Here is an 11,628-nt window from a genome sequence, read left to right on the forward strand (position 1 = left end):
GCTACCTGTACGGACAGGCCCCGTCGGTCCAATGCCGTGCCCGTTCGTGGCCACTGCGCCAAGCTTTGGATCGCCCCCCGGCGTGCGTGCCTGGCCCCAGTTCGGTTCCGTGAACGGCTTCTTTCGTCAGCGCTTTTCATCATTCTCCTTGCGTCCCACAACAACACCGCGCGCTGCCATCGCCCTATTGTGCCTCTCTTTTTTCTCTCTACACACAGTACTTCAATCCTGGAAGATTGCACACGCCACTCCTTACTCGTCCGCAATCGCTTTTGGCGCAATGTATGCCAGTCGAGCTGCCTCGCGCGCAGCGCCTGCTGTGTTCAGAGCGGGCATCAGAACCAGTACTCGAACCCATCGGCCGCTGCTCACGACTTCGTCTGCTATCCGCATATTGATCCCGCTTCGATCCTTGCAGACCCAGACGACTTCATCCGCCTCTACACAAAACTATCCGCCTCCAGGCTTCGACCCCAAGCAGGCAAGCAAACCCGCCCCTAAGCAGGAGCAACAGCAAGCCCAACCCAAGATCAGCCCGGTGCAGGACAAGGAAAACACCGTCGTCCCCAAGACCGGCCCAACTGCTCATCCCAAGACACCAGCCCAGGATGTACACACCATGAGCGAGTTAGCAACTGAGAAGGCGGCGGCGGAGACCAAGGAGGAAAAGAAAGTCATAACCAAGAAGGAGGAAGAGAAGAAGAAGGTGACTCTATGGCAGAAGGTGAAACATGAGCTAGTCCACTACTGGGACGGTACAAAGCTGCTCGGATTTGAGATCAGGATCAGTACGAAGCTGGCCTTGAAGATGACTGCTGGCTACGAGCTCACCCGCCGAGAGCGTCGACAGGTATGCATATTGAGCGGCATAGTCCGACACTGAGTACTGACTAGACCACAGTTGCAACGAACAGTTCAAGATCTTGGACGGTTGATCCCCTTCCTTCCGTTCGTAATCGTTCCTTTCGCAGAACTGCTACTCCCCGTAGCCCTGAAGCTCTTCCCCAACATGCTTCCCAGCACATACGAGGGGCAGTCAGCCAAGGATGACAAAGCTAAACAACTCCGGTCGACCCGGAAGGAAGTCAGCGACTTCCTCCGCCAAACTTTGAAGGAGACTGGTTTACCTGTGTCTGCCGAGAATGCGCAAACCGCCGAGTTCGGCGAGTTTTTCCGAAAGGTATGTACTGAAATTTGGGGAGACTGTTGCAACAATAAATGCTAACTGACGACAGGTTCGAACAACTGGCGAGAAGCCTACCCCAGCAGAGATCATCAAGGTGTGCAAGATTTTCAAGGACGACTTGACTCTCGACAACTTGTCCCGACCTCAGCTGGTCTCTATCTGCCGATACATGAACATTACTTCTTTTGGCACAGACAACTTCCTGCGCTACCAGGTCCGCGTTCGCATGCGCCAGATCAAGCGTGACGATAGGGCTATTGCTTATGAAGGTGTCGAAACGCTCTCCGTGCCAGAGCTCCAGACTGCTTGCGCCAGCCGCGGTCTCCGAACCTACGGTGTCTCTCCTGGCAGGTTGCGCGACGACCTACAGGCTTGGCTTGACCTGCGTCTGAAGCACGGAGTACCTTCCACGCTGCTCGTGCTTTCCAACGCCTTCGTGTATGCTCAGGGCAAGGAATCGGAAATGACGTCGCAGATCGATGCTTTGGAGGCTGTTCTGTCCAGTATCCCCGAGGAATTGTACCACGAGATCGAGCTTGAAGTGCACAACACCGAAGGCGCCGCAACCAACAAGCAGCGTCTCGAGGTTCTTAAGGAACAGCAAGAGCTTATCAACGAAGAAAACGAGCAAACGCAAGCGGTCGAGAACAAGGCCACTGCATCACCGAAAGATCACGAAGACATTGATGAGGATGACAAGCCAAAACGGAAAGAGGCGAAGGAAGCCAAAGAAGCTGAGGAGAGTAAGGAGGCGGAGGCCAGCACCGGTGACTCGACGGGCGGAAGCGCCGAGCGAACTGAGCAAGATGATCGGGCCAGGAAAGGCGAAGAGCCGCAGAGCAAGGAAGAAAAGTCTGCTGAGGCAGCCCGAAAAGAGTAAGCGGAGTCATGAATACTATTCTCTACTTGTGTAACTAGAAACGAACTCCCTTCCCCACGTCTAGAAGTGGGCTGTATAGAAAATACCCGAAAGCCATCTTTGGATGAGATGAATAGAATTGTATATATATGTAAGAAAATTAAGAAACAATGTGCCCAAAGCCATTAATATAAGACCTTATTTCAATTAGTTAAAGTACTTGTATGAACGAGGCGGGGTATCACCAAACAGACACAGGAAAATAAAGACGTCATTTCATCATTGCGTGCTAGGGGTATCATAAAATAGTGTCAAAATCTCGTGTCACTCATCCGGCCACGAGACAGGGGCAAGATATGTCCTGCCCATCCTGCTCACTGCGCATCTAGCCCTGTGAGTCCTCCATCTACATCCCCCTCTCTCACTAGTAGATTTCCCTCGTGATCTACCAGAGTTTCATGCACGGTCCTCAACAGAGCCAACATCACCTCTACACTTGGGGTCCTCTCCTGACCGGGCGTCGCATCCTCAATGCTCATCCTCCCCTCCTGGTCCCGCATGTAAACATCCTCTCTTCCCACAGCTCCATCTCCTTCATGAATCACCACCGCCTCTCTCCTCCTTCTCCGCAAATCCCTCTCCGCAGCATCCCTCTGGAAATCCCACTCCCTCCGCCCCAACAACCGCCATGCTCCCCTAGGCGTCGGCGGCGGTAAGCTATACTCCGTCCACACGCCCATGTCGCATAATAGGTTGAATGCTAATTGCGCTCGGTGCTTCACGTCGTCATCCTTACTATTCAAATCTCGCACGAGCGCTTTCTTTGCCGAGGCAGAGGCGTAGAAGCGCGTGCAGAGGATTTTGGTAGCGCTGGAGCGGATCTCAGTGTTGTGGGATGTGGCGAGGGTGAGGAGGGAGGACGTTTTTATGGCGTCTTCTTGGTGGGTTGGCGATGTTGGGGGGATTATGTGGGGTTGACGGATAGGCGTGTGAACTTCGGTGATGATGCGTATGTTTTGGAGGCCGTGGGAGACTTGCTTGATCGCAATGAAGGTAAAGACGCCTACATAATTAGTTGGTGGTCGTAGATTGCACGAGGGAGGTGAAGTACCTAGGCCGAGCCAGAGCCAGTGGTCGGGTATGTTGGGCGCCATGACTGTGCAGACTTTGTCATCGTGTGGGTTATGTAGCTAGGAAGTTTGAAGATATAGCCTGGTGCATGTTCGCAGCTGTCGCGAGCGATGATATCGATGGTCGCAAGTGGGGACCTTAGCTGCTGGAGGGCTGCATGCGCTAGTCAGGGCAGACCCTGGTCGAAATCTTGGCTCTGGAAATAATTTCAAACCTCCATACAACAAGCGCCTCTCCACGCACATCAACGAACCCCCAAGCCTACGCGGCTACACACCTATTTCAAGATGCCGCCCTCGCAACTGAAGCGCCTGAAGGCTTCTTTGCGCGAACATGGCATAACCGGCCCCCAGCAATCCAAAAAGCAGAAGAAATCGTTGAACAAGAACGCCGACCACCGCGCCCAAAAAGCCTCTGCTCTGGCTGCGATCCGCGAGTCCTTCAATCCGTTCGAGTTCAAGCACCTCTCACGCCCTAAGAAGTTCGAATACGTCTCCAACCAGCCTGAAAATGCCACAAAGAAGATCCTCGGTCGCCCAGGCGTTACGAAGAGCCAGGGCGAGGAAACAAGAAGGAAGACGCTGCTACCGGAGATGAATCGCAAGAATAAAGTTGGCGGGATTTTGGATAGGCGAATCGGCGAGAATGATCCGACCATGACTCCGGAGGACCGCATGATGGCGCGGTTTGAGAGAGAGCAGGAGCGCAAGAGGAGTGGAAACGTGTTTGATCTCGAGGAAGGGGATGACCAGGTTATGCTTACGCATGACGGCCAGAGCTTGCGCTTTGACGATGAGATTGGGGAGGAAGACTACGATGCTGCGAGCGTCGGTGGGTCAAGTGCTGACGAGGATGGCGAGGACGGTTTCTTGAAAAAGAAGAGGAGAAGAGATGATGTTGATGGCGAAGAGAACGACGATGTGCCCGCAGAAGACCAGCCGGAGAGGAAGAAGAGCAAAGCCGAGGTCATGAAAGAGGTCATGGCCAAGTCGAAACTGCACAAGTACGAACGTCAGGCACAGAAAGAAGACGACGATGACCTTCGGGAAGAGCTCGACAAGGACCTCAATGACGTTCTCGCGGCTTTGCGAGGGCACATCAATAAGAAGCCTGAGCCCGAGGCACCTAAAGCAGCGCAAAATAACAACTTCGGTATCAACGCTGACCGTGCAGCACTCCTCGCTGGGAGCTCACAACAAGCAAAAGATAAAGAATACGATCTGAGAGTGCGCCAAATGCTCCAAGATGAGCGCGCGAAGCCGACCGAGCGAACAAAGACTGAAGAGGAGAAGGCACGGGAGGATGCCAAGCAATTGAAAGAGCTCGAGGAGAAGCGCCTGAGGAGGATGAAGGGAGAGCCAATGAGCGATGATGAAGAGCCTCGCAAGAAGGATGTCAAAGATGATGAGGAAGATGAGGACTTCGAGAGCGAGCGCGACGACGCTGCTGAGTTTGGACTCGCAGCGGCGCCCAGCCAGTTCAGCAGACCAGAGGGTGTCGAGGATGAGGATGACTTTGAAATGGACGACGACCTCATCGCTACAGACTCGGAAGCGGACATGTCAGAAGACGAGTCCGATGCAGACTCTGTGCCCGATGACACCATGGCCATGGATGCGGACGATGCGGACTTTTTGAAGAACGTTCTGCCAGAGCGCAAGGAGCAACCAAAGGCTCTCAATGGCGTGCTGACACTCGAACCTAGCACTACATCCTCAAAGCTAGCATTCACATATGCATGCCCTCGGTCGCACGAAGAGCTCCTGACGGTGTTCAAGAAGATTGCTCCTAATGACATCTCCACCGTCGTCCAGAGGATACGAGCACTCTACCATGCTGGTCTTCATGCTGACAATAAGCACAAGCTTGCTGATTTTGCATATGCACTCATCGACCACGTATCGTACCTCTCGAACCAAACACCAGCGGTATCTTTAACGGTCATCGAGGCTATCATTCGGCACATCCACTCCATGTCGCGCTCATATCCCGTCCAGATCTCCACGAAGTTCCGGGAGCATCTCAAACAGCTTCAAGTTTCGAATGAGCCAACGCCGGGTGATCTCGCGATACTAACAGCCATTGGGTCGATCTACCCTACGTCTGACCACTTCCATCAGGTGGTCACTCCTGCTATCACTTTGATGGCACGATGGCTAGGTCTCACCACGCCCTCTTCTAAGCAGGATATTGCTACTGGTGCTTATCTTGGTGTGTTGTGTCTTCAATACCAGCAGCTTTCAAAGCGATACGTACCAGAGCTCATCCGCTACACTGCGCTTTGCCTCAAATCGCCACACGCCACACCCGCCCTCCTTACTGCACACGCCAAGAACATCATTACAGCAGCCGAGCTCTGGAGTGCTTCCCTGTCCTTTATCGAAATCTTTGAACCCCTCCTCGCACCTTTAAAATCCGCCCAGCAGACCTCAACCCTTCAAAACCTCCGAGCCCGCATGTCCCTCGCCCGCTCGCGTCGACGCCCTCAGATTCTCCATAACCATCGCCCTCTCCCCATCAAATCCTCCATTCCCAAGTTTGAGGAGTCCTTCGACCCCAACAAGCACTACGATCCCGATAAGGAGCGTGCGGACTCGATTAAGCTGCAGAAGGAGTACAGGAGGGAGAAGAAGGGAGCGCTTAGAGAGCTTCGCAAGGATGCGAACTTCATTGCGAGAGAGTCGCTTAGGGAGAAGAAGGAGAAGGATGCGGCTTATGAGACCAAGTATAAGAGGTTGGTCGCAGAGATTCAGGGCGAGGAGGGTAGGGAGAAGAATGTCTATGAACGGGAGAAGAAACGGAGACAGAGGGGATAGAGAGGAGGTAGATATGCCGTTTGGGAAGGTAGTAACTAGTAACTCTCGATGCAGATACATCGCTTATAAAAGCCCTATGTTTGTAACCTCCAGTCGGCTATTTATTCCCTTCCGTGAACATCATTCCCAGCCGTAAACATTGAAGTCTCACAGGCTCCATCCAAACTCTGCCAGGAGAACCATATTCCTAGTCCATCAGCCGTAGACATTAAAGCCTCATAGGCGCTGCCCCAGGTCTGCTCGGCCAACCCAAAATCCCAGCCATCAGACCGCAATGTAGATGGCCAATGCACTTGCGAGTCCTTCTACCAAGTGTCAGAATAATCCAACACCTTGATCTCAACGCTGGAAACAGCCCCAATCGCTGTCACCATCCACTGAAATTGGATTACGACGCTGTCCTCCGTACTATCTTCGATGATCAGCCGCTTGACTCTACTGAACCTCTGTCGAAGCAGTCGCGTGAGAGCGTCCATACTAGGCACTTTGCCAAGTAGCCGCATCCTTTCATGGTCGTTGTTGTCGCAGGCGGAAGACAAGCAACGCGCAAGGTAAGACATATCATCAAGACTGTGGATTGGTAGACGGACACTGGCAGTAGTAATAGCACCTCGCTGCTCTAGCGTGAATGTTCTGAAGAATTTGGGTAAAGCAAATACATCTTCGGTGCAGAACTCGTTGAGTACGAAAGGCAAGTCGGATACCATTCATGCGGGGTCAATGTGTTCGCTTGTGTGGTTTGTTTATCTTGGTCTCGAAGCGGCGTGGGATTGACGACACGTGTTACGGAGGGAGCTACGATATGTCAGTACGGTTATATGCTTGCGATTGGCTCAAAAATGCTTACATTTCTGTGTAAGAGACAGATGTATCTGCGCGCTCGCCGCGCTCTAGCTTTGGCAATCCAAAACTACGCTGGGATGTCCTGTTTTCCACTCCATCCGAGTGTTGCGATCCCATTGTATTTTATTATAATGTCGAGTTGATGTGTAATGTCGAGTTTATATATAATGAGACGTAATATCTGTGGAGGAAAAGAAAACCTGGAGCGCAATTGAGGGCGGGCTCCAGAATATTTATATTGAGGCGCGTGCGTGCGTTTGCTGTAAAACGAGGTGAAAACGGATTGCGAAAAAGGGAGACACTGCCAAAAGATGATAGTGAGAGGAAGCAACTTCTGGTGCAGGATGTATCTGTGTCGTCCATCCTGTTCTAGACAGTACTTTCACCCCTCGCCTCTTCTCAATCTTTGAAGGTAACTTGAAGTCTTGACATCCACGCATCACTTTAGTCAGACATAATGTCGTCACCCATGTAGCGGTGTTTCAGGATTCACCGAATGTCGAAATCTACGATTCTAAGATCGCACTGTTGAGCCATACAGCAGGCCCGACAGAAGCGAGATTCGCGTATTGAAAGGACGGAGCATGTGCTCAGGACCAGTAAACATGAAGAGCAGACTGAAGGTATGACTATGTAAGTGAGTCTCTAGAAGGGACATGTAATGAGCGGAGCAAACATTGTCCAAGTCAATTAGATGAGATGACCATAACCTGCCGTCGAGAAAAGAGTTGCAGAATATAGTTTTATAGCTTTGATCATGATGGTACTCACTCACTCACAACTTTGCTTCTTTGGAAATGCTCCTAGTGCTTGCGTGTTCCTCTTTCCTCACACCTTGCCACGTCTCAGCAACATGTCGCAATTTCTCCGCTCCAATTTCTTCCATGACCGTTCCTCTCCCACCTCTGTATTCCTGGTCATATCTCTCCTCATCTACCTTTGCGATACCATCTCGGGTGAAGACAATAACCTTGCCATTTTCGACCCATCCTTCGCCATTAGTAAAGTTAATAAAATGATCAGCCATCTCTTGTGCAATCTTCCGATTTCGCTCATCGAAATGGTCATTGAAGTTTTGCAAGAGGTATGCAACATCTAGCTCGTGGGATGCCAGACCCTTGCAAAGCCCATCTACCGGGTTGGGAACATGGAAGTGGTACCGTGAAGCGCGTTTTGGTGGCGAAGTAGCTTTCCAGCCTCTATAAGCAGCGAGACTGGGCAGGTAGAATCGGAGCTCAGAGGCAATCTCGCGTAAGCGGTCCATCTCTTCCTCCTTGGATGGTGTGTTTTGGAGGTTATAGGCGGCTAAAAGCCTTTGGGTCTCGGACGGCGAGAGGTGCATTTTGCAGGCTACCTTGAGCCGTGCGAGGGCATCTGGGTGGTCGAGTATTCTTGCTTTTAGGACCATGCCATCATGCGCTGCATCTCCCGTGACGAACTCTTTACACCAGATTGGTTTATGTTCCACTCTTCCCCCGTTCGTTACAGTTTTGATTGTTATATCTTCTTTGATCCATTTTCCATCTACCGTCCCAGAGAAGTGCTGTGCTAATGGCAACTTTTGCGCCAACGCTTCAGCTTCTGTATCCAAGAGTACTATATTTAAGCCTTGTTTATCTTTCACGTCCAGACCCAAATGTTTGGCTTGATCTTCAAACATTTGTTGTTGCCATCGTCGATTGGTTGGTTTACGCAGTGTCACCTCGCCACTCATAAGGACTACCCTTTCAAACAAGCCTTCGGTTCCAATGTTCGCACAGAGCAGTGTCGACAATGATATTGCTCCTGCAGATTCGCCAACGGCTGTAACATTGGCCGGGTCGCCTCCAAATCCTGCAATATGCTTTTTTATCCATCGGAAAGCTAGTACTTGATCTTTATAGCCCATATTGCCCGTTGCGCCAATTTCATCGCTTGCCAAAAATCCAAAGATACCATGGCGGTAGTTGATCGCGACTCCAATGATGGGTTTGCCAATCTTACTACTTCTATCCACAAATCTGCGCACATCGTATTGCGGCCAGCTATTGGAACCCATGCTGAGTCCTCCGCCATGGACCCATACAAAGACTGGTAGCTCATTTCTTCCTTTTCTTTTGCTAGCCGTGGGAGACGTTGGTACCGTGACAGTGAGATTCAGACACTCAAACTCATCCATATTTTCTGTCTTCCCTTGCCCCTGCTCGCAAGGTAGTGTGATCACGCCAACCAGTGTCAGATCCCATGCCTGGGCTCCTCGTAGCTGCGGACACGATGGACCGAAATAAGTCGCATCGAAAACTCCACTAGAATCTACTTCTAACGATTCAAATGGTATCGAGTCCTTATAGCGGGCCGGTATCGACGCGTATTTGAGGTTCCGGAATTGGACTGCTGATGCCGAGGGTTTCCCGCGTAGCGCGCACTTTAATGAAGGATGAACGAGGACATCGCTACATAATGGCATCTTGAAAGCGAATTGTCTGATCGCGAGGAGCGCAAAACTCAATGTATTGTATACCAAGGATTGTGAAAGTACACAAGAGAAAGTAACTCGGTAATCTCATCATCACCTTGAGATGCGCTACCTGTGGTACTGCCTCCCGAGATCACCGAATGTGAAATGCGGGGGGCGAGTGGGGCCGCTATCGCCTCCACTTGAGCAACTCAAATCTCTACTTGTCTCAATAAGGTGCATCTCGCTATTGTTAGGAATGTTAGGAACTCGAGAAGAGGACATAGATGTCGCGAAACCGTGTGAGAAGAATAATCGCTACAGACAGCAGATGGGGCAGGCACGCTAGTACGTGTGCTTGTGGGGCTCGTCTTCAGGGCATCTTCATCAGCTCCGCACTGCCTATGTCTACCATCATCATCAACTACGCGGACCTCGTAGCATTGTTATTGCACCATGCTAATTAAGGAGTATGGAGCTTCATTCTTAGAAAAACCGGCTCGTTGAACACATGAATTGACGACTTAGGAAAGTGCGACACCTACTTGTACGTAACCATGTATGATCTTGTGCACCCAGATCTACTATCTTGATATACGTAGCATATGCACGTGTAACGGAATGAGACAGAACACTACGCGAACTGCGCCTCGCACTCGAAAGGCATCATCATGTTCAAATAAAGACGGCATTTCTATTTCTATTCCCGATGATGCGATCCCCGAGATCCGGTCAAAATACTCGAATCAACATTTGATACTAGATATTTACTTCGGAGCCGACTTGACTCCAAGATGTACCGGCGGTGCATCGTTGAGCCGCAGCCACATAATTTACTGCGGTCCGGACTTGGAAGTCTGACCGTCCAATCTGTATCGTTGATTGCCGGTCATACCGACCCCACGTGCCGGGTATTACACTGTCTAGATGCAAGGTCCCAGTTACCCAGGTTGGTGATTATCTCATGTGGCGTGCATGCAGCTCGGGAACCTGCTTCTTCAAAAACACGCAGTTATCACAATCAAGCGAACTGTCGACTCGTGTCTTTGTAGGAGACAAAATGAATTTTCAACCTTCTGGTAGCATGGTTACCTTCAAAGGTGCGTAATTTCGAGTATAAACTGCATGTGCAAAATATGCTGACTTCATCCCTGCACCTTTAGACATCACGGTTAGTATTGCGTAACCTTCGAATTATGCTAGCCGTAACAATTCTAGATTGTAATGTGGATCTTAACTGGATTCTGTATTCTCCTTACCCTCGGCCGCTATGCTATCCGCTATAGAGTTTCGCTTCGGTTCTACAAGGACGACATAGCTCATCTCTGTGCTCTCGGATGGCTCATTATCTTTTGTACCATCACCCAGGTCATGTTTGGACCAACTCATATCATGCTTCGAAGCCTTGAGCTTCAAACGCCGCCTCCACCAGCAACAATATCGCAGTTCTGTAGGCTACAAACAGCGCAAGGGGCTACATTCTATTTCCTTCACTGGACGGTTAAGCTCGCTTTCCTACTCTTCTATCGAGACTTATTCTGGGTTTCACGATCATTCATTCGGGCTTGGTGGTGTGTTGCAATTTTCGTTCTTCTGGGGTTGAGTGTTGCTATTGCAGGTATCATAACCCAGCGTGGTCCGATCAATAGGATGGATGATCCAGGTGAGTTCCTTTTAAGATTCTCTCAACGGCTAAGCTTATGGAGTTAGCTGTCTGTGCGACGCATAACTCATATCAACAAAAGGCCCGCATTTACATCTGTGTCGCCAATGTCAGCACCGACTTTGCCGGTGAGCCATTGTTTGACAACTCACTGTCATATGTATGACTGACCTTGTAGTAATGGTTCTTCCTCTCAGCGTATTGCGGAAACTCCGTATCCGAAAGACGCAGAAATTAGGACTCGTGCTCGTATTTTCTGTCTGTCTCCTGACAATAGCGCTGGAGCTCTTTCGCTTTGTTCGAAACCTCACAGGCGATGATACGACGAATAACGTGCTTTACGCAGTAATCAACGCCAACCTAACTGTAATAGTCTCCTGCATACCAACTTATAGGTCGCTTTGGAAACTGTGGCAGAAGTCGAGGGCAAGAATATCATCGGATGAGAGTTCATCGGCGGAGTATGCTCAGCCTCGTAAGAAAATTCAGAAATCGGCCGTCATAGATAGTCATTTCTCTTGGTCTGACAGCATAGCCAGTAAAGGGCGGGCGATTTCACTCCAACAATTCCAGTCGGATCGGTCGTGTTGTGACCTGCAGCCTTTGCAACCTGTCGCTAAGCCACTGTCCTACAAACCTTAGGACACATCTGTTTAATCTCAACATATGGTGTGTTCGTTTGTCCGAACGTGAAGC

The 11,628-nt window shown here is 50.6% G+C and overlaps 5 protein-coding genes across 5 annotated transcripts; 3 read left to right on the forward strand and 2 right to left on the reverse strand.

The window, feature by feature from the left end:
* Window positions 1-80: 80 nt before the first annotated feature.
* On the forward strand, window positions 81-2,249 carry K460DRAFT_323302 (LETM1-domain-containing protein). Its single transcript, XM_040930537.1, has 3 exons — window positions 81-850; window positions 902-1,180; window positions 1,236-2,249. The coding sequence occupies exons 1-3, from the start codon at window positions 281-283 to the stop codon at window positions 2,064-2,066; spliced, it is 1,680 nt and encodes a 559-aa protein (XP_040783102.1). The 5' UTR covers window positions 81-280; the 3' UTR covers window positions 2,067-2,249.
* K460DRAFT_349096 (uncharacterized protein) lies at window positions 2,250-3,277 on the reverse strand. Its single transcript, XM_040931412.1, has 2 exons — window positions 3,157-3,277; window positions 2,250-3,108 (listed from the first exon to the last, which is right to left on the reverse strand). Exons 1-2 carry the CDS (start codon window positions 3,197-3,199, stop codon window positions 2,420-2,422), a joined length of 732 nt encoding a protein of 243 aa, XP_040783103.1. The 5' UTR covers window positions 3,200-3,277; the 3' UTR covers window positions 2,250-2,419.
* A 133-nt stretch (window positions 3,278-3,410) lies between these two features.
* Window positions 3,411-6,444, forward strand: K460DRAFT_371740 (nucleolar protein 14). Its single transcript, XM_040934404.1, has one exon. The coding sequence runs from the start codon at window positions 3,464-3,466 to the stop codon at window positions 5,990-5,992; it is 2,529 nt and encodes an 842-aa protein (XP_040783104.1). The 5' UTR covers window positions 3,411-3,463; the 3' UTR covers window positions 5,993-6,444.
* A 976-nt stretch (window positions 6,445-7,420) lies between these two features.
* Window positions 7,421-9,387, reverse strand: K460DRAFT_371741 (para-nitrobenzyl esterase). Its single transcript, XM_040934405.1, has one exon. It carries the CDS (start codon window positions 9,279-9,281, stop codon window positions 7,611-7,613), a length of 1,671 nt encoding a protein of 556 aa, XP_040783105.1. The 5' UTR covers window positions 9,282-9,387; the 3' UTR covers window positions 7,421-7,610.
* A 1,106-nt stretch (window positions 9,388-10,493) lies between these two features.
* K460DRAFT_421484 (uncharacterized protein) lies at window positions 10,494-11,378 on the forward strand (the record flags this gene model as incomplete). Its single annotated transcript, XM_040938145.1, has 4 exons — window positions 10,494-10,932; window positions 10,980-11,060; window positions 11,111-11,277; window positions 11,328-11,378. 4 exons carry the CDS (start codon window positions 10,494-10,496, stop codon window positions 11,376-11,378), a joined length of 738 nt encoding a protein of 245 aa, XP_040783106.1.
* Window positions 11,379-11,628: the final 250 nt, after the last annotated feature.

This window comes from Cucurbitaria berberidis (assembly GCF_010015615.1).
Source record: "Cucurbitaria berberidis CBS 394.84 unplaced genomic scaffold K460scaffold_7, whole genome shotgun sequence".
Lineage (NCBI taxonomy): Eukaryota > Fungi > Ascomycota > Dothideomycetes > Pleosporales > Cucurbitariaceae > Cucurbitaria > Cucurbitaria berberidis.

Bases quoted from the DNA above. Each gene is read 5' to 3' on its own strand.
- K460DRAFT_323302 (XM_040930537.1), top strand. From the start codon at position 281: ATGTATGCCAGTCGAGCTGCCTCGCGCGCAGCGCCTGCTGTGTTCAGA. The intron at 851-901 runs GTATGCATATTG...ACTAGACCACAG, and splicing joins CCCGCCGAGAGCGTCGACAG to TTGCAACGAACAGTTCAAGA. The intron at 1,181-1,235 runs GTATGTACTGAA...AACTGACGACAG, and splicing joins TCGGCGAGTTTTTCCGAAAG to GTTCGAACAACTGGCGAGAA.
- K460DRAFT_349096 (XM_040931412.1), bottom strand. From the start codon at position 3,199: ATGGCGCCCAACATACCCGACCACTGGCTCTGGCTCGGCCTAG. The intron at 3,109-3,156 runs GTACTTCACCTC...CTAATTATGTAG, and splicing joins CTGGCTCTGGCTCGGCCTAG to GCGTCTTTACCTTCATTGCG.
- K460DRAFT_371740 (XM_040934404.1), top strand. From the start codon at position 3,464: ATGCCGCCCTCGCAACTGAAGCGCCTGAAGGCTTCTTTGCGCGAACAT.
- K460DRAFT_371741 (XM_040934405.1), bottom strand. From the start codon at position 9,281: ATGCCATTATGTAGCGATGTCCTCGTTCATCCTTCATTAAAGTGCGCG.